This window comes from Acipenser ruthenus, chromosome 4, assembly GCF_902713425.1.
Source record: "Acipenser ruthenus chromosome 4, fAciRut3.2 maternal haplotype, whole genome shotgun sequence".
Lineage (NCBI taxonomy): Eukaryota > Metazoa > Chordata > Actinopteri > Acipenseriformes > Acipenseridae > Acipenser > Acipenser ruthenus.
In genome coordinates, this window is record NC_081192.1 from 7,378,218 (window position 1) to 7,399,158 (window position 20,941).

The 20,941-nt window shown below is 34.1% G+C and overlaps 1 protein-coding gene across 2 annotated transcripts; it reads right to left on the bottom strand.

Moving 5' to 3' along the window:
- Window positions 1-8,499: 8,499 nt before the first annotated feature.
- LOC117400146 (sorting nexin-10-like) lies at window positions 8,500-20,088 on the bottom strand. 2 transcript variants are annotated; one of them, XM_033999603.3, is made up of 8 exons: window positions 19,843-20,088; window positions 18,893-18,950; window positions 17,026-17,069; window positions 15,607-15,693; window positions 14,693-14,793; window positions 13,779-13,877; window positions 10,217-10,432; window positions 8,500-9,819 (listed from the first exon to the last, which is right to left on the bottom strand). In XM_033999603.3, exons 3-8 carry the CDS (start codon window positions 17,053-17,055, stop codon window positions 9,690-9,692), a joined length of 663 nt encoding a protein of 220 aa, XP_033855494.1. In that variant the 5' UTR covers window positions 17,056-17,069; window positions 18,893-18,950; window positions 19,843-20,088; the 3' UTR covers window positions 8,500-9,689. The 2 variants fall into 2 exon arrangements, with proteins under 2 accessions (XP_033855494.1, XP_033855493.1); XM_033999602.3 differs by lacking the exon at window positions 18,893-18,950.
- Between the last annotated feature and the right edge of the window lie 853 nt (window positions 20,089-20,941).

Genomic DNA, 20,941 nt, shown 5'->3' on the forward strand with positions numbered 1-20,941 from the left:
TATTTGCGAAATAATTCAAGAAAAACTAAATAATGAAGGCATACACAAAGAATGCATAACTAATGTTTACTCAAAAAAATAAGGATAAGGTTTAATTTTAAAACTTGGAGAAGAAACATGAGAAACAGTTTAGCTTAGGTATCGATTATAGGGTTATATACAATCTATAAACATGGTATTAATTATTTTTCTCACTGTTATAGATTATGATTAAAATTATTATGAAATCATATCTTGCCCTAAAGCACTATAATAATGTTATACTTTTATATTAGTGTTACCTGTGCCTGTATTTATAAATAATGACTGATTTTATATGTCAATATTTAATAGGCAACAGGACATTCATTTTATATAATACATGGTTGAAGACTATATTTGCACCCTGAGCCATTCGAAAAAAAAGGCATAATACCACAGTAGTGACGTCAAAAAGTGACGATTCCTCTAGAGGAAAATATACTTGAACTTTGACCCATTCGACTCCTCGAGACCATCAATTTCAATTCAAACATAAAATGTCTCGTTTTCAATCACTCGACAACACAAATGTTCATTAATGATCAACAAAATGAGAATACATTAAAAAAAAAAATGATGTGAAGCTGGTACATTCGTATCTCAGAGAAACTGGAGAGGAAGGGGAAATTAAAACAAGGTAAAGGCAATCATCCAAATAAAGCTGAAGCACTAACTGATAACGACACAGAATGTCTGTACAGAACTGAAACACTACATTTAAAAAAATTCAACTGCATCTCGGGTTTCCTTCGGTCTCGTAATTTATGACGTCACAGAAACCCTAGATGGAATTATTTTCCTGTAACGCACTGAAGTCCATCTATTATTCTATAAACCCATCTATTCTAAGCCCATCTATTATTCTAAATTATGTTCATATATATATGAACATAATTTTGATCTTTTATTTAACATCATGTAATCAGAGACAATGCATATTGCAAAAGTCTACTGGAAGCCATAATAGTAGTACAGTATTTCATATTAGATTTTGAAATGCCACATTTTTTTATTTTTGTCAGTTTTTCGAAACTACATGATGGCTTTACTATAATATTATTATTATTATTATTATTATTATTATTATTATTATTATTATTATTATTATTATTATTTATTTCTTAGCAGACGCCCTTATCCAGGGCGACTTACAATTGTTACAAGATATTACATTATTTCACATTATACAGATATCACATTACTATAATATTAATTCCAAAGTAATAATATTTTTTGCTGCTTATTGATGCACAGGCACATTATAAATTAAGTTGCTGCTACCGGCTAATCATCTTTAAATGCGAGCCTCTCCTGTTTATCACTCGTTGGGAAGAAACAGCAAGTGAATAATGTGCAAGCTGATACAACATTATTGTATTTTTACTTAAACATATTAGAGTGTCTGGGAACACAGTCACATCTGAACACTAAACAGTGTTATTCCATAAATATACACTCGTTTTTATCATCTTGAGATGTATGTCAAATCAAATAAATAAAGCAATACATGTCCTTTATTTAGTAATGACCCTGTGTCTCGATCATTGTTTTTAAATGGCTCCCAAAGAGTTGTTTTTTTATATATTTTATGGGGGTTTATAACTAAACATTGTTTAAAGGGGCCTTAGGTGCCTTTATAGTTATTTATCTATATTTCTGAACAGGGATACTTTTTTTTCTGGGAAAGATTTCAACACCACGAGAAAACAACCATTCACTTCACCAGTTAAAATGCAACACCTGCCCTCTACTGGTAGACTTTATTTTAACAGATGCAGAATTAGTATGCTCTCTGCTGTTTGTTAAAGAAAGTTTATGAACACGTGGTCTTACCATTGTTAATTTGCACATACATTTTGCAGTTAACTGTACATGCATGTGCTGTGTGTAACTATTCATATACTCTGCTTGAAACTACTTCTGTATGTGTTACCATGCTTTCACTATGCTAATAGCGGGCTTGTAATAAATGATTACTGGATGTCTTTCGGTGGAACATTATTTTATTTTTGTGTTTATTTATTTTTGCGATAGATTTCTTTTTACAGTTTCTGTAATTTCTGTGTCTTCTATGTAATAATTAACAGCAGGCAAATAAGTAATATTTTATTCAAAGTCTACAAAAAAAAATTAGAGATTATTTTATTTGTGTTGTACTTATACTTATGGTCAATATAAATTAAAATACACAACTTAACTTAAGAAGTAACACACCAGTGAGTATCAGCAGAATTTCACCATATATCACATATATGTGTGTGTAAATATGGTGAAATTCTGCCTGTAGTCACTGGTACTCAGTACCGGGACTTATTTTGATGCCGGTACTGGGTACCGGAATTTATTTAATCTGCATTCCATCCACTTACACAGTCCACTAGCGCAACATTTCTCAAATGCGCTTTCATTCAGCACAGTTCGTGCTGCTTGCATTCTGTTTCCTCATACTGCTGCTGTTTCTGTTAGCTGCTATTGGCCACCATTAACGTCAGTATAACCACTGCATGTTGATTGACTGAGCTTTCATTCTGATCAGATTTCATTTTGGCATGAAAACAGCAGTATGGAGTCATTTTGATTATTATGAAGTAATAATTATTTTCTTTAGTGCGGTGGAGAAACTATCTGAAATATTCAAAACGAACATTGCTGCACATGAATTTGAACGCAAAAAGTCACATCAGTGTTCGCCATAAATTACATAGTTGATAAATGTTAGAAATAATTATCATAATGCGTTTTGCCTTGCACTGATTTACCACATTGCCAGAATTTGCATGAAAGTTTCTAAAATGGCAGATGATGGTAGATTTTGGTCAGAATCGGGATACAGATGTAGGTGTGCTTCACGCTTTTCAAACACAGGCCCAACTTGCAAGGTACATGTTAAGTATAGTGATCAATGTTTTGTTTTGTTGTGATTCTAGTATTTTCTGTTATGTGGATTGTAATAAATGAAAAACAAAAGGGTGCAGTGTTTTTTCGTTGTACAATGCCCACTTTTCTAAAACATTTTGAAGAGTTTATTTAAGGTAAACATGAGTTTTCACTTGCATGTACATCTAAAAAAAAAAAAAGGCATAAGTAAACCACAGTAATGATATTACTTTATGAAAATGTGTCTTTTGCCACTTTGTTTATTGTGCAGAAATCATAATACCAGGGATAATTTTTGTTTTTTTTAAAGTCTACATTTATACTGTTTCTGTCTGGAAAATTTTTGTATGGAATAGATCATGGTAATTAATCTATGCAGAAACACAACAGAGAAACACAGAATATATTATTGTAGGTAAAGTAATAAGTAAATTATGGGGATGATTGCTGAGAATACTATGGAGATTAAAATGGCCAAGTCAAGTACATCATTAGTAGTAGTAGTGCCGGTTACATAAAAAAAATGGGGTATGTCAGCCCCTATTGTGCATTGTTTGACTTAGACCTTTTTGCATTATCTGTTCATAGCACAGTTGTTTTTTTATACCATTTTTTATAACATCATCCCTTTTTTAGGATATCTTGAAACAAAACTCATTTAAGGTTTAACTGAAGTGTTATATTACAGTACATGACTGAGTGGTACAAGCACAACAGTATGAGAATGATTAAGTAAACTTTTCTTTTACATTTGATAATAGTAGCAATGTGCCGACTCATATGATAAATGGATGCTAACTGTTGTTTACCTCATATGAGTTCAACAGTAATTCAATAAGAAAGCATTTGTTGACCATTATAGAGATTATACCTTTGGTAAGTGTAGTAAAGAATAGTAAAACAATTATTTAAATAAACATGATAAATCACATAGAATTATAGTTAACCATGGTAAAGTGTGGTAATTGCATAGTATAAGTGTGGAAAAGCATGCTAAATAGGAAACATACCATGCAAATCTACTGTGGTTAAGTTTCATAGTAGTTCATACTGAAGTAAGTTGAGTGTAATAAAATGTTAGTGTTAATGTTAGTTACATTCCACTTTTTTCCCCCTTGGCCTCCTAATCCTGTCATATTCCTATTATCAGTAGCTGTCACAAACCACTTGCTTTAACCAACCTTGTGTTTCAGTGGTGCGACACTGATGTGCCATTACAGCCCCAATGAAATGTGACTGTTACATTCACATTTAGACTTGGACACTTGGCCATAAACATTCAAAGCTCAAGTTCAAGCACATCCACTTGTCTTCTTATATCAAACCTAACAAGGTTACCCCAGTGCCATCTGTATGTGTAATGCCTCACCTGTCTTCATAAATATCTTCCTCTCGTTATGAGAGTATATTAAACGCTATCTGTTTAACTGAACAGTAGAGATGAAGTGTGTAGAGCAAGTAAAGTTTGTGTTCTAAAGATTTAATATCACAAGCGATTCATTAAAATGCATGCAATTTAAAACATATGTGGGAAGAAAGATGTATTCACATTCATGCAGTATGCTTCTGCTCAGTATGTTTGCTCAGCAGCAGCTCAAAAAATCACCTCCCAATTACACTGTGCTGGTATTTATTTCCCTTTTTTCACTACCCTGTATTACAAAGCAGTGCTGTTGATTACAAAATAGGCAGTTTGACTTTAGCAATAGGTCTTTTTTCACTAACTCTTTCTGTCATGTAAATTCTAGCTGTTGCAATGAATAAGGGGGCCAATCCATATTTGCCAGCCCTAATATGAGATCTGTCAGGGCCCAAATTAATGAGTTCCAAATTCCTTACATCACGATAACTACTTAAGACTGGTCAATTAATTATATAAATCCTTCTCAATTGTTTTGTGATTCTCAGCTGAGATTATATCTTGCATTGCTTTGTGACATTAGACCTTTTTGTTGTTTTGTTCAAAGCACTTCTTATAATGGATTAAATGTGTGCTTTACACAATCACTTTAAAAGAAAGCTGAATTATGTAATGGGTCTCTTGCATTTAAATGTAAAACTATTGACCGAAGCAGTAATTATTATCTAATAATATGCAAGGGAAACCATATATAATCTTTCATCGGTTATGTTATTATTGAATATTATGTTTTCTTACAATAAATGTGCATTTTTTTATTATATATATATATATATATATATATATATATATATATATATATATATATATATATATACATACATGCCATAAACAGTTACACTAAATGTTTGCTGTAATTGGGATTGTTCTTCAAAAAAAGCTTATATGGTCATATTTACTAAACTCCCCTTTTTATTTATATAAAAAATAAAAACCTTTTGAATTACCTGTATTGTTAATATAAACCTTATTCTTAATATCAAACTTTACACTGACCAAAAACTATATAGTGGATACCTCAACAATATTTGTTTTTGTGTCACAGGTAACAAACCTGTCATCGCTGCAATGAAGCTGAATTCTATATATATATATATATATATATATATATATATATATATATATATATATATATATATATATATATATATTAGCTCAAAATATCTATAGATAGATAGATAGATAGATAGATAGATAGATAGATAGATAGATAGATAGATAGATAGATAGATATTTTATTTAACATCATGTAATCAAAGAAACTACAAAATTATACTGCAAAAGTCTACCAGAAGCCATAACAGTAGTACAGTATTTCATGTTAGATTTCGGAATGGCACATTTTTCAATTTTTGTCATTTTTTTGTTTTTTTTGTTAAGTAATGTATATAGAAAACTACAAAGCTGTATTTAATTCAATATGTTATTGTAACATTATTCAGCAGGTTTCATTCAATGTTATGAAGAAAAATTAATTAACTATATAGGGTGATGCAAAACCTTTGGCCACAGCTGTACATTCCTGATTTAATGTCAGTGTGCAACAAAGGTAATGACCACTAAGCACCTCTGCCCTTAATGAGGTGTACTAACACAGGACTGAGATTCACTAAAGGAAAGCTTTGGATACAGAGATCAATCTAAACCTTGATTTCCATGTATTTTCAGGAGTAAATCGTAACCACAGTGACAAGAAGGTTTTAAAGCTACAAAACAAAACAAAAAACAAACACACAAACAAAATATCTGATAAAATGTTTGATAAATCTGTGAAATTAACACTGAATACATTTCTTAGAGTCATGTGTATAACTCCACTACAGCTAGCCAGACTCGCTGGATTGCTATAAAATGTATTTGGTACTTTTTTCAAAACTATTTAAGCACATAATAAAAGATTAATAACAAACAGATATCAGGAAAGTACAGAAAATTCGAAAACAGCAAACAGCTCCATGAACTGAACCAGGAAGACCATGTATCCTTTAAGGTTGGGACTCTGTCTCAGAATTGGTATGGCATTATGTCCTTATAAATATAATATTAATCTGTAAGGCACAGTGCATAACGTTTCGTTATGTTGTACATATCTTTCTCAATAAAGTATTATAGTTGTTGTGGGATTTTATAGTGAAATCGAGATTGTTGTTTTCCTCCGGTTAACCCTCCCCCCAGTTAATTGCGTGACAGACCGGGGCTACAATGTAGTGGGGGAGGGCTAATAATGACCCACTCTCCGGCTGTCTGGTTGCTATTGGTTACAGTGAACGACGTTCTTCAGAGTTACCAGGAACGTTGCTAGGGGTAACAGGAGTGAGGCCGCCTCGTTCCTACCTGACAATCGGGAGCATCCTGCAGCACATGGGAGTGCAAGGGACCAGACAGCCGCAAATAACAATAAAACCTTCCATCCCTCTCTCTCCGTTCGGCTCAACCCTCAACGCAAACTTTGCACGGGAGATTTCAAGGATCAGGATTGGAAGTGAGAAACTGAAGGAGGAGGACCTTCTCTCTGTGAATGAAGAGCAAAAGAGTTTCCTTTGACTTCCAGAACAAGTTAGTGACTCTTGAATACGTGTATTATTATTATTATTATTATTATTATTATTATTATTATTATTAAATAGCTACATTTAAAACGATTAGTTGGTTACGCTATTAATTAAAACAATTAAAACAAAATGCCGTTTGTGTCTTAATTCAGCATTGTAACAACTGAAGTTATTGTACTGTAGCGTAGTTTTGGCAAACTCAATTGCATTCTGTATTTTAAATGTGTACCAAATGTGTTTTGCTCCCAATAATAGCTAGCGCATGTTATTTTAAATACACTCATCTTCCGCTCTATTTCCAAACATTTTTAATGTATAAAAAAGCTTTTTTTTTCCCCAAATGTGCTATTTAATTTAATTATTATACTCACTTGTTATTTTTGTGACATTATTTATATATACTGTCTGATATTGTGCAAGAAAAGGTCTATAATAATAAATGTAACAAAGAAAGACATGTTAAAGACAAAAGTACTGAAATGCTAAGTTAGTGGAATATTAATTTATATAGCTGCCCAACGTTTCGATATGTTGTACATATCTTTCTCAAGGGAGCCTGTGTTTGAATCAAAACATTGGAGGTATTTATAGGTTTTTGACAGCATGACAACTACTTGTTATTGTTTACATTCAAATTCATGATTTATTCTTACATGGTGTAATGGTGTTCTATATATTGTGACATCATCTCTACTTCTATCTTTGAATCTGTATATATATATATATATATATATATATATATATATATATATATATATATATATATATATATATTAGCTCAAAGATATAGATGGATAGATAGATAGATAGATATATTGCTCTCAGATATAAAAGGTACAATAAATTGACTGGGTCATCATTTAAAAGGTTTGTTCAGATACCTATTAAACTGAAGGACTCAAATTTGAGTGACTCTTCTTTAAATACTGCTTGCTTAAGTGGGCACTCACAGGACACATTGTTCTGTTATTTGAACCATCACATTTGGTGGCAGATTAAATCATGATGCTCTGAAATCCTATAAACAATATATAATCTTCAAAATAATGTATTTTATATTTGTACTTCTTACACAGACTGTCAACGTTTGTTACATAATTTAGATGACACAGCTATGGTCAAAAGTTTTGTATTATCCTATAGAATTAACTAATTTTGCTTCATAAATTGGAATGAAACCTGCTGAATAATGTTAACATATTGAATTGAATTATCGTTTTTTAGTTTTTCTATACCATACTTAATGAGACAGTGACAAAAACAAAAAAAGAAATGTGACATTTCAAAATCTAAGATTAAATACTGTACTACTATTATGGCTTCCGGTAGGTTTTTTTTTATTATTACATGGTGTTAAATAAAATATCTAAATTATGTTCATATATATATATATATTTTTTTCAAAATCATGTCTCAATCCTACAGTTCTAGGTAATGCAAAACTTTTGGCCATAGCTGTACAGTATCAAATTCTATTCTGTGGCAGAAAAATAATTTCAGTTTCTTGTAAAAATCCAGGCTCTTTGGATCTTTAACTTTGTCGAATCACATTTTAAAAAGATCGAAGAATTACTTTTAATTAACCTAGGGGTGTTTGTTTATAAATTTAAAGCAAAAAACATAAATGAATAATTTCTTTACACATTTTTTATTAACAATATAAAGTTTGACAAAATAAACAGCAGGATTAAACAACAAAAACTGAACCCAACATATATTTCCCATAATTACATAAGTTACAGACATCTTTACTGGTTTTAAAGAAGACTTTTGTGTAACACTATATAAACGGTTTATTTGAAAAACCATCAACATAAACAATATCTTCCATTACACACTGAAATTCACAATATAGGATATATATATATTTATTTTTTTCTAGCTGAGTGTGCCTAAATGGACATAGAAATTTCCAAGTACTAAAGGACCAACATCACATGAAACTCCTTAATTATATCCACAATAAGCCCATGCAAATACAGGCCTGGCAGGAAATTCTGTTTTATGTTTGCCACACTTGGGCCAAAAACTAAATGGGCTGAAGTTTCCTGAGGCAAATTATTTGAGTCACTCACAGAAGTTAGGAAACAAGCACAAGGCACATTTCCTTTATTATTCTCGATTTTCATCCGCTGCCCCTCCGCCATAAGGTCACTTGAGATTTTTGCAAATAATTACAAGAATGCTGGCGTGCAATTACTATTCACAGTGAAGCACTGGAAGCATTTCTCACTGCCGTCTCTGATCTGTGTGGAAATATTAAGAGAGCACAGCCTTCTTAATACAGATGCTGATAAAACCATTAAAACAGGACCCACTCTGGTATTAAACATACTTACAAACAAACATGCACAGGAATGCACTCAGAGATCCATAACTTTGGTACATAAGGGGTCTGGCTTTAACACTTTAAACAACATCTATATTTATATGCAATTTGTGATATGCTTTAATAATAGTGTAAAAAGGCAGTTATAATCCAACTTTTCATAGAGACAGATTAAACAGTTCTACAGCATCTAGAAAAATTAACTTTTCTGTGTGTTCAATGATGTTGACAATAATACTTGGTCATCTTTTCTTTTCCTTTTTTAATTACTGTCATATGTAGATTTATTGAGTGAGAACACAATTATAAAATGAATAAACATCACATATGATGACAGATATGTAAATGAATTAAAACCAGGGTTGAATTGTGTCTGTTCTTTCCTGGTAATGCAGAATTTGGACACGGATGACCCCAGTGATCATCAGCACGGTCACTGCTTCAATGCCTTCCTCCCGAACAGTTCCTTGAACTCTTGAATCTCATCTTTTCAGGGCTGTACTTGGTGTTCTTCAGACGGAGATGCAGACAGCAATCTAAAGAGTTCCCCCTCCCTTGCTTCTGTTTTGCAGTCTTGTGGGGCACTGTCATCACTGCCGTGTCCCAGTACTGAGGATGAACTGCAAGGAGGAAAATAAAATAATCACGATGAAATTGGTTTCCACAACATACTGAAAGCCTGAGTAACAGAGGAGAACCTTAATTATCTCCAGTCACAACGAGGGACAGGAAATGTGGACTTTTAATTAGCTGTTCGGAGTGCAGTCTGATTTTTTTTTTTTTAGCTAGATAATTTAAAAGGAAATAATTCAAGTCTGACTAAATGAAATTCACATAATCATAATGCAGATAATTGAATTTCCTCCAAGTTCATTAATTCAGCATAGAGGTGTGGGCAAAGGCTTCTATGATAAGCCGTCATGGCTCAATAAAAAAAACAGTCAATTCATTTTTTCATTATCTTCATATCAGATAAACAGAAACAATACTGACTAGATAGGCTGAAACACAAAATACCTCTCCGAGTCAGAATCCGAGTAAGTTGGGCTTTTCTCTTTGTGTTTTTCTTCTACAGGGAATCGGCTGTTTGCACAAGCGTATCTCTGTATTACTTCTGCAACAGTGTACTTGGTCTGCCCAGAAACACAAGCCTCAATCTTTGTGGGGCTGAGCTTGGACTGCAGAAAGAGGTGCAGTCTGCTATCTGACAGCAGGGATGTATTCTGTAAAATTCTTAAAACAAAAACAAATACATATTATAATATATAGCCATTTTTGTATATTAGAAGAAAAAAAAATCTCAAAATACAGTATATTTTATTAATACTAATCTTAGGAAGTTAATCATTGTACCTAAAAGCACATAGGAACAACATGTTTGATTTAAAATGCATATTAGTGAAAACAACCACAAATGACCTAAGCCCTGGTAGCATCTAACTACAATCCAGTATATATAGTATCATCACTCTAAACTCAAACTACCAGTTTATATTCTCAGAAAATCATTCCAGGTTTTTTTATTCACTGGGTTTAGTGATTCACTGGGTATGTGCAAGCGGTACAATAATGGCATATTTTTTGCCAACAACCACCAGGTACTGGCATGCACCATCACTGTGCCACTAGATCTGTGGCCATTGCCACAAAGTGGTCAGGCACCCCTCCCCACGGTAGAACAAAACACAACTTATTTGTTTTCGGGGAGCTAGCCCAATTCTCCCATGGGGGATTACCGTGGGGTAGACCTATGTACCTAATATGACAGATGAAACAGATAAGCGGATAAAACACACACACAATTTTAAAGGATAATTCGATTTTGATAAGAATCAATTGAATCAATTCCTCAAATAATCTGAACTGAATTTTTTTAAAGTTACTGGAAATAGCCAGCACAAAAATGTTTCTGTACATGTGCCTATGGAAATGAGTGTTAGCACCACCAAGAATATAAATCTTTTTCTATTTTCTTGGTGATCTAATACACTTAAATCATCCAATGCAATGCATGAGAATGGATATAATTTAAAATGATGCTTTTTAAAGACACATTTTTAAATGGCCTTTAGATATTTTTTATATATACATTTGTAGAAAATGTAACAAATGGAACGTTCATAAATTATTGTATTGTCAAAAGGTATTGAATTCAGTTCCGTTAAATCCTGATCTCAAACTTTCACAGAGACAAACATCCATAAGAAAGCATAGGCCTAATTAGTATTTATTCTCTATTGAAAAAATAACGCGTTATTCGTCCCCACATGTTGTTACAACTTTAAATAATGGACCTGTAGTTTTTCTTTTCATTGTGAACATCCTGACAACTTTTTACATGCTCTGGCTTTTCTGTTCCGTACCACATCATAGATCATTATTGCTGTGTTACCTGTTTGACAATGTGGGCAATAATCCTGACACTAGAGTGTACATTTTGAAAAAAGAGCTTTGAAACAGACTTTAAAAGTTAAAAGTGTGAAAAGTTGTCAATGTTAACAATGAAAAGAAAAAGTACAGGTATGTTAATTAAACAGTTGTAGCAGCATGTGAGGACGTGTAACACTATTTTTTTTGGAACCCCGCTATTTGCTCTTTAATATGCCCCTATATGAGGCAAAGCATTCAGAATGGGCATGAATTTTGTTTCTGCATTGTTACAGTTGACACAGCACTTCTATTACTTCACACAGTAGCAGATAATTTTTGTGTCAATGTCCAGAAAGGCCACTTTAAACCCCTACACATTATTGGGAAGTAGACAATAAATAGAGCTGACTGTGCCTTACTCTTGAAAGATTAAAAGGTATAATAGTGAAATGCAATAGTGTAAATTCAGACCAAGGGGATTCAATGATCAATATATTAAGAAGCAATTTGTTTTCAGTGCAATCTGTTTTGATGAAAACACAAATCAAGAAAATCTGAGAAATGTATGTAGCTGCTCACAGTGCTTAAAAAAATAAATAAAAAAAGAGCCTAGAAAGAAATGCAGAGTAATTGAATTGCTCAATCAGCAGCATAAAATGTTGACATTTTTTGTAAATAACTTTCATTAGGCTATACATTGCTGTATTTTACTTTTATATACTAGACAGGCAAATATTTCAAATTCAGTTTATATACTGTACTAGAGCCCTACTACTGCTGAGAAAATAATAATTGGAAACAAAATTAATCAAGGAAATTGCATTGCATTTGCTGTACTACAATTTGCTACCACCCAAGTAAATGGCAAGCAGTTATGCTCAACTGTTTGCACATTTATCAGGTTACTGCTTTTCTAAAATGAGATTTATTTTCTTTATGAAATAATATTTAATCTATAAAGAGATTTTAAATGGTTTGAGGCAGTCCATTATACATATAACAATCTCTAAATGATACTGGACATTCATTTATTTCAACCTGATTTTATGTCCACAGCAATTTTTTTAACGGCTGGCCCCTTGAAGCACTTTAACAAGCTTCACAACTCCCTCGTCTTGGTAGGAAAGAATGAAGGAAATATGAAAATAATTCAATGAAAAATGAATGCCTTTGCCCATTTCCTTCCAACACGTGATACTGAACTACTGTTGAGCTCACCACTCCGTGAAAGCCCAGCATCACTTAGGGGTCACACAGTATCATTTATTTAGATAAAAGGTAATGGAGTTGTAGCCGGCACAAATTATTATTTTTTTTTACCTCATTATTTTTTTTTTATATGCATGCAGAATGCACTTTTTGCTTTGTGTTTAAGGCAGTTAACAATATTACAAATATTATTTAACATGTTTTGATTTTAAACTGAGTGTGTGTATAGTGTAATCAGAATAGTACATCTACAGTATATACATGGTAGTTTATTCCTTTATGCTAAAGCAGCCTTCATTTCAACCACATAAATCAAATTCAAATACCGATGAAACAGTTAGCAGCTATTGTACAAAGTATTAATACGGCAGTTTAACGTCTATGCAGTAGTAATCGAAACATACAATTCAGGGGAAAACCTATAATAGATGATTTTAGTCTGCATAATTACTTTTTGTAACGTACATTTCCTGCCATGCTATACACACACAAGTACTACACATCCCCATTTCCTACAGTCACTGTATATACAAGTCAAAATGTCTGCGTGACATACAGACAGAGGCTCCTCCACATGTCCCCACATTCTAATACTATGAATAACTTCTGCTAAAGAATGTCCACATCAATTTGATGACTAGTTCACTATACATACAGTTTGTAAACATTTGTCGCACAGACCAATTTCACTGTAATAGGCTTATCTTTCAGCCTTGTACTACAGCTTTATATTTTAAATTCCATTATGACTTGGCAATTATATTTTAGAAATGTAAAATGTTATCCACAAAATGGAAACATCCATATAAATAACTGACAGTGTTACTGATACATATACAGATGTATTAATAGTCAACACAGGAGCTGTGCACAGTGTCCTGCATCACTCACAACCAGCCACAAGGTGGCAATGCTACAACAGGCCACGCTGACGAGTCACCAATAACGAAAACTGTCAATATATTCCAAAGTATCAGATGCTATGCAATAAAATACTTACTTTTCCAGGAACTCTTGCAGCCCTTTCATCCTCTGTTCTACATGCTGTGTGTTGTTCATACTGAAGAATGGGTTTTTTGAAGGGAGTACAGGTACATCTCTAAAATTAGAAGCAAAACAGCAGCACATAAACAGCCTATTGTATGTAGTGTTATTAACAGAATTCATTCTGGATCAACGGACTGAACACACGGTCAGTATAATGAATCAATACAGTACAGTATTTAACGTCTCACATTTTGAGTTGAATACCTTTGTCAAGCTGTACAGTTGTATTTGAGTGCCCAACACTAACCTACTTCTAGTGTAATGCAATGGTCATTTTGCATTTACCATAGTTTACCATGCTTTTTGATAAGCTTTAAATACCTATATCGACTTCACCATGCTTTCACTTTAGTAAACTTTCATAAGGGCAAGTTTGCAAAATGTCCACAAGCATGCACTGTATCATGTATCACAGATGTTATTAACATTCCAAGTGCCAGTTATTTATTGTTAGACAAATAACTTCAGTGCTTATTCCTGTTTTGTTGTTGTTATTTTATCCAAACACTATGTCGTCAGTATTATTAAATAATACATAGTATTCTGTTATGAAGAATCACACAGTCTACAAATCTTAACTCTACTTGATCTCAAAAGTATTTGATTTAGTAACTTCTGAACTATTTCTATGTTGCCTCTATTTCCAACAACATTAAGGTTCAGGAGGTATGATGAGCAAATAAATAGTGAGACAACACTGCTCAACTGATCACATAAATTACAACTCGACAATTAAACTAACAGACATTTTACAATCCTGATTCATTCAGAACTAATTACTTCAGGTGAAAAAGCTTGCTCGCCCCTCCCAATACAGAAGTCAAAGCAGAAATGTTAGAAATTAAATAAACAAAGTTTGACACTTACATTAGTAGTGCATTATCTTGAAGTGCTTGCCTTAGCCATACAAACTCTCTGTATCTTCTTCTAACACAAGAGGTCTTCTTCCTGAAACACATGCTATTTGTCTGCCAAAAAACACATGAAATGCAAATTAAAAGATGGTACGTTACTCATGTATCAAGGATAACTAAGAGGTGTGGCTGCTGCTAACTTTAACAATAGCAGCACAACATGTGATTAATGAAATCCAAGGAACATAAAGGCACGTGTGGAATGTGGAATCACTTCTTTCAGGCACAGTTTATTCTTGGATATTTATGACGTTCTTTAATAGGAATAATTTCCTTGTTAATGATTATACGCAAACAAAAGATCCAACAGATTATTTCTCTCTAGATAAGCTTCTCACTTTGGTAATTTATATATATATCATGTTATATTTACTTTCTGCTACATCACACGGCATGTATGTAAAAATGTAAGTGTGACATGGACAGATGGGTTCCTCTATAAATCCTTAGATTGTGAAACTCTCAAATAACCTGAGGTAAGTCCCAACAAGGTTTGATCACAACTGCAAAAGTTTTCTATGAGACAAAATGCAAGTGTGACATGGATGCATGACTCAAGAGAGACAGGCTGGTGACTCCTCAATGGCTTGTGTTAAAAATGCACTAGTTTCATCACAAATGGATGCAACGTTCTCTGGATACTAGATACGAAACTTCATAACAGAGAGCCTCCACTATATGAACAGAAACCATAACAAGGTTAATTTAAAAAAGTCACCAAATTATTGCATTTCAAATTCATATGTACTTTTACCAGAACCACTGGAAAATCAACACAACTTGTGCACTTTTTAGAGGCATGCTGTATGTATTCAACACATCCCTGTTGCTCAGCATATTACAATAAAAAGATTTTGTTATACTTACATGAACACAAATCTCATAATCGACATAGGACTGCCAGGAGTCTTCTTTTTGTATTCTTGGGTCCCGAACCCAAACACTTACAAATTCCTGCAGAAGCATTACAAAAATAACAGCAGTTTATTTAAGCAACTACAAAAGGTTTGTCTTCACTGACTGAAGGTGGTAGTTCATTGGTCTGTGCAGTTAAGATCTCAGCCTATTTATGGGTAAAATGGGGAAGTGAAAACACTGACTCATACCGAATAACACTGCATCAACACTGGGGTTTTTTTATTGCAATTAGAGAAGTTCCCATCTTATGTACAGTGAACATATGAATACTGGTAGAAATATACATATATAAGACATGTCTGGCAAAACCCACTGGGGAATGTGAAGACTGAACCCAGAGTTTACCATAAATCCTTACACTCACAGAAAGTCACATTTTGTGGCCAACAGTCTGTGTCTGGAATTTCTGTGGACAACTTGTATTACAACCCTGCTGGAAGTTCAAAGGTCAGGAGCACAGGCCAGTACATTCACCCTACATTGAACTCTCAATACTGATATTATTAGATACCAAGAGTAAACAGGCATGCTAAGGAATGCAGGAGCTCACCTAACCTGTTGCTTAAACTAGCAACGCTACAGCTAAATACTCTGGATTTCTACATTTTTCTGTAATTCATGCATATCTGAATTTTGCAACAGAGATACCTATTTGAGCAGCAGTTGTCCCACTGCTTAGGGTAAGATAGCATGTACTTTATCTATGCATTTGATAATACTTTATGTAGTATTTTTTTACTAAAAAAAAAAAAAATAGAACGGAGTAATTCGTAACAGTCAAGTATCGTCTGTTACAGTAGTTCACACAGACTTATACTATTAAATCAGGCATTTTAACAACCTGACCTAATTATGACTACCCTGATTCACTTGTCACAGCTTGTTTTGTCTGACATACATGCCTAAGTAAATCTACTGAATAACTTCCTTATTCCATGGATGACTTCAATCGTTCTGCAGTTTAACAGACCTGCCATGTTCAATATTCTTCAGTGCTTTTTAAAACAGGGAAGTGTACTTCTTAATGATGGGGTTTTCTCTGGTCTTTAATTAACTCCTATTTTTGTAAAGTTTGGATTTTTTACATTTAATCTTACAATACTGTAACCAAACAACCATAACCCATGATTTCTCCTCCCGGTTCACCTAAAAAATAAAGTATTTCCATATAAATGCCCAAACAGGCGAACGTGCATATAGGTATGGGGGGTATATATTAGAAATCCACCAGAAAACTTGAATGTGGTCTTTCATCACATTGATTATCACAACTCACTTTGTTGTTTACCTTAAATGGGCACTCTAGTGTAGAAATACCACACAGTGAAACACCATTGAATCAATATTCAAGACTAACACTTGACACACCTTTTTTGTTCTTTTGTTGATTTCATCCATTATTCAAAATAGCTCTGTAAAAGAAAAAAAAAATGTAAAAAAGTGAAGATTTACCCTGCAGACTAGAAACAGGATTCACTAGGCATAATTGTTTTAGTTTAGGGTTATTTAGCACTGGGTATGGCTATGAGTTACTCTAATGTATTCTTCTTGTTTAGATTCATGGTGTATCATTTTCTGTTTCAGGTCATCAAATCCTAGTAATGTGTTATGTAGAATAATATAATTACCAATAACATATCCACACAGTTTTGCAGGGGGGAAGGTTAATGGATGTACCTGATAGTCCTATCTTTTAGAAGTGATTCTGGGAGCTATACTGAGGCCACATGGGTGCTATAAACTTCTGGCTTTGAAGAAGTCCACCGGCATGTGACAACTCAGAAAGAAAAGTTAATCTAAACAAGAATACTACTAATGCGGTGAATCAGGATATCAGAATCTATACAATCACCTTTATTACCACTAATTCACATGAATCAGTCTGGCTTGTCTGAGAAAACGCACAGCCAGCCTTTTCCCAAAACTGATGAAATAGAATGACTGACTTTCTCCCTTCATACATTTAAAACTTATGAAACAGATTTTTATTCAGTTCTAACCTGAACTCAGCCTGGTATTACATCAGCTATATCTGCTTTCAGTGAACCAAGGTGGCTCTTTAGTTCACAATATTACCAAAAAAATGAAATCATTTAAAGAAACTAAAAACCTTTGCTGGTTTCACAGACATTGATTTGCGCTAATCTTGGATTACCTAATGTTGCAAAACCAGCCCTGAAATAGTTATGTAAAATGCACGTCACGTAACACAAAAGTTACCTTAAGTACATCAGTAATTAGTGAATGTATTTTAATGCTGCACTTCCGATAGTCACAGGATGGAATAAAGTATTGAAAACATGCGAGTCAAATGGAAGCAGCCATTGGTTACTTTCCATTTCCTTTACTGGGAAAATTCAGCATGTTTGTTTGTTTGTTTGTTTGACACAGGCCTAATGTCTCAGCCGAACAGAATCAGAGTTCAGCTTTGATTATAATGTGTCTTGTTCAGTCACTTTAAATTGTTCAATCACTTGACCTATAATTACTGACAAGACCGTGGCTCCAGTAGCAGCAATAATACTCTTCAGTAGTGACTTCACCCTTCAGAATTATCTTTGATTAAACACTTAACTATCACCACAGACAACTAGTTGATAGGTAAGGACTGGAAGGCAGTTTTGAACTAACAGGTGTTCCAGGGTTTTGTATGGGTGAGGAAATGTACAATAAAATACACCAAGTGTGACACAACATGTTTTCATGAATACAGTATCCCTATACTGTAAAGGTTCTTAAATTTGAAAACGAGAGATGAACCGTATTCCAGAGGCAAGAACTAACAAAAGTCAGAGGACTGCAGTGTGCTATTTAACTTGTCCTGGATGGGTCTAGTCATTACCCTACTACATCTGTCTAATTTTCAAAAAAATATTTCATAATAAGCCTATTTTAATGTATTTATCTAAATGACTTCAGTATATGACTGAACTGGACACTTAGAAAATATAACATTGTTGTAATGAGATGAGTTGCATTTCCTTTTATAAATAAAACCTAGGCATTATCAACATACAGAAAAATAACACTTTGATATGTACTTCTTTACAAAAGTACCAAATACTTTAACCATGGTTATGAAACATTAAATGGGCATGCCTTAAGTGAAACACAGCGACATAAACACTTTAAACATACAGCAACAGAAATGACACTCAAAACAAAAATGAAAGCTGAAACTGTCTATGCCACCAACAAAATGTGAGAAAAACAGTTTTGTTTGGTTTTTAAAGACCTTATATTGTTCTTTGCAACTGATGCAAGCAGGCCTACTGATGTCAACAGAATAGGAGCTGAAAAGGGAGGAGCAAAAACATTATGCATTTGTTTATTTTCTAAAAGCTTACTGTAGATTGCAAAGAACTAACAGGGCACAAATACCACCAGGAATAAAAAACACATGCTTCACAAACTGTCAGGTCACCAATTCTACTGCAATATACTGGAATTACCGGTCGTTCATGTAAATTATACAGTACATGTATGAAATATAGACGAGAAAGTTTGTTAGCAATTACACTCCTTATAGACACAAATCCTCCATCTTAATGATTTCAGCTGTGGATGTGATCACTCCCAATCCAAATACAGTATATTTGTATGGCAATTAAAATACATATAGTAACAGCCTATTCCAGCATTTCAACCCCATTGGATATTAAACATTAAATATAATACATAGTAAAACAGCAATTAAAAACACGTCTTGAGTACTGTACGTGTGAAGACTTAGTAATGTGAAAACCTAATTTGCAGTAAACAAGAAAGAGCGACCATAACATGCATTCATAAAATACGTGGTAAACATGCAGAATTGTTTTTAATGGCGTTGATCGCGTACTGGTAAGTGAAGCAACACATTGGCTGAGGAAAGGATGTCGTTTGAATGGAAATAACGCCATTCGACACAAAATAATAAGCGTACATTCGTTAGCCTCCTGCACAACCAACACAGCGACTACAGTACCAATAAATTGTGTCCTACGTTTTGTTTTTTTAATATATTGTTAAAACATTTACTCGATCTAGTGTAGTAGTCTCCAGTCTACACTCGCTTAGCTATGGCATACTGATAGCACGAAAACACACACTGCAGATTCCGATTCTATTCACAATAAAACTTCAACAAGGTATACTTAGCACGGCTGCTTTTACTGTATAATAACTATGGTAATTAGGCCTTACCTTAAGGTTTCCTGAATGAAACTGTATCGCCAAGCCGTAGACCATTAACAACACATCTCTTGTCCTTTGTCTAAGCCTGTTTCTAATCATGTGCGTTACTCCAAGCTAGGTGCTTACCTAAACTCAACGGGAGTTTTTAGCGTCACAAAAAACGTCACTAAAATGCCACCCGTACTTTTCCGGTGTTGTGAAATATCTTGCACATAGATATAGAAACACTAGATAGGACATTACGTCATTTTGGTATGCCAAGAGAGACGCCATCTTGCCTAGGTATAAGTGCCGTCATCTATGAGTGCAGTTTTCAAAACCACTTCACATCTACAGGTATATCTCGTTTTTATTTTTATATTTTGCATGTTATGTGTCTTATAACGGTTAGCAGTGTGTTATGCCTCATAAAATACAAACCTTATTTATGTCATTTTACTAGCAGTGTGTTATGCCTCATAAAATACAAACCTTATTTATGTCATTTTACTATGTGCAAGTTATATATTTTTTTATTTTAAAAGTGTGTATGCGAGGTGGGGGAGATCGTTTGGGGAGCATAGTTAGGAGCGTGTGTGTTTGCGGTTAAATGGGGAAATGACTGCGGGAGTTTTGGTAGTTGAGGGCGGATGAAAGCGTCCTGGGAGGCCTTCCGGGTGAAAGTTGAGTTGGTAGCCCGGCCTAATGCACGGAGTGAGGAACAGAAAGCAGTTCAATTAATTGCAGCTTTAGAAGGAGAAGCACTTAAAACCCTGCTTAATGTAAACCACAGTGAACTGTTGGACTACAAGGCTGTCAGCCTGGCTCTTGATTACCACTTTGGGGGAACTGAACCCGCCCTCATCTTGCGGCAACAATTGGCCACCTGCCTACGCTGTTCCAGAGAACCGCTGGGCCAATTTGCTGCCAATGTTCACTACCTAGCCCGCCAGGGGTATAATGGTTTCACCGCTGCGGCAAAGGAAGACCTGACAACTGAGGCTTTCCTCCGCGGCCTCACCCCCGATGCCCTGTGCCACCATGTTCGCCTCACCACTCCAACGACGCTGGACACTGCACTCTCCCAGGCCAAACTGGTGGAAGTGGTCCTGGGAGAGCAGCAGCTGCC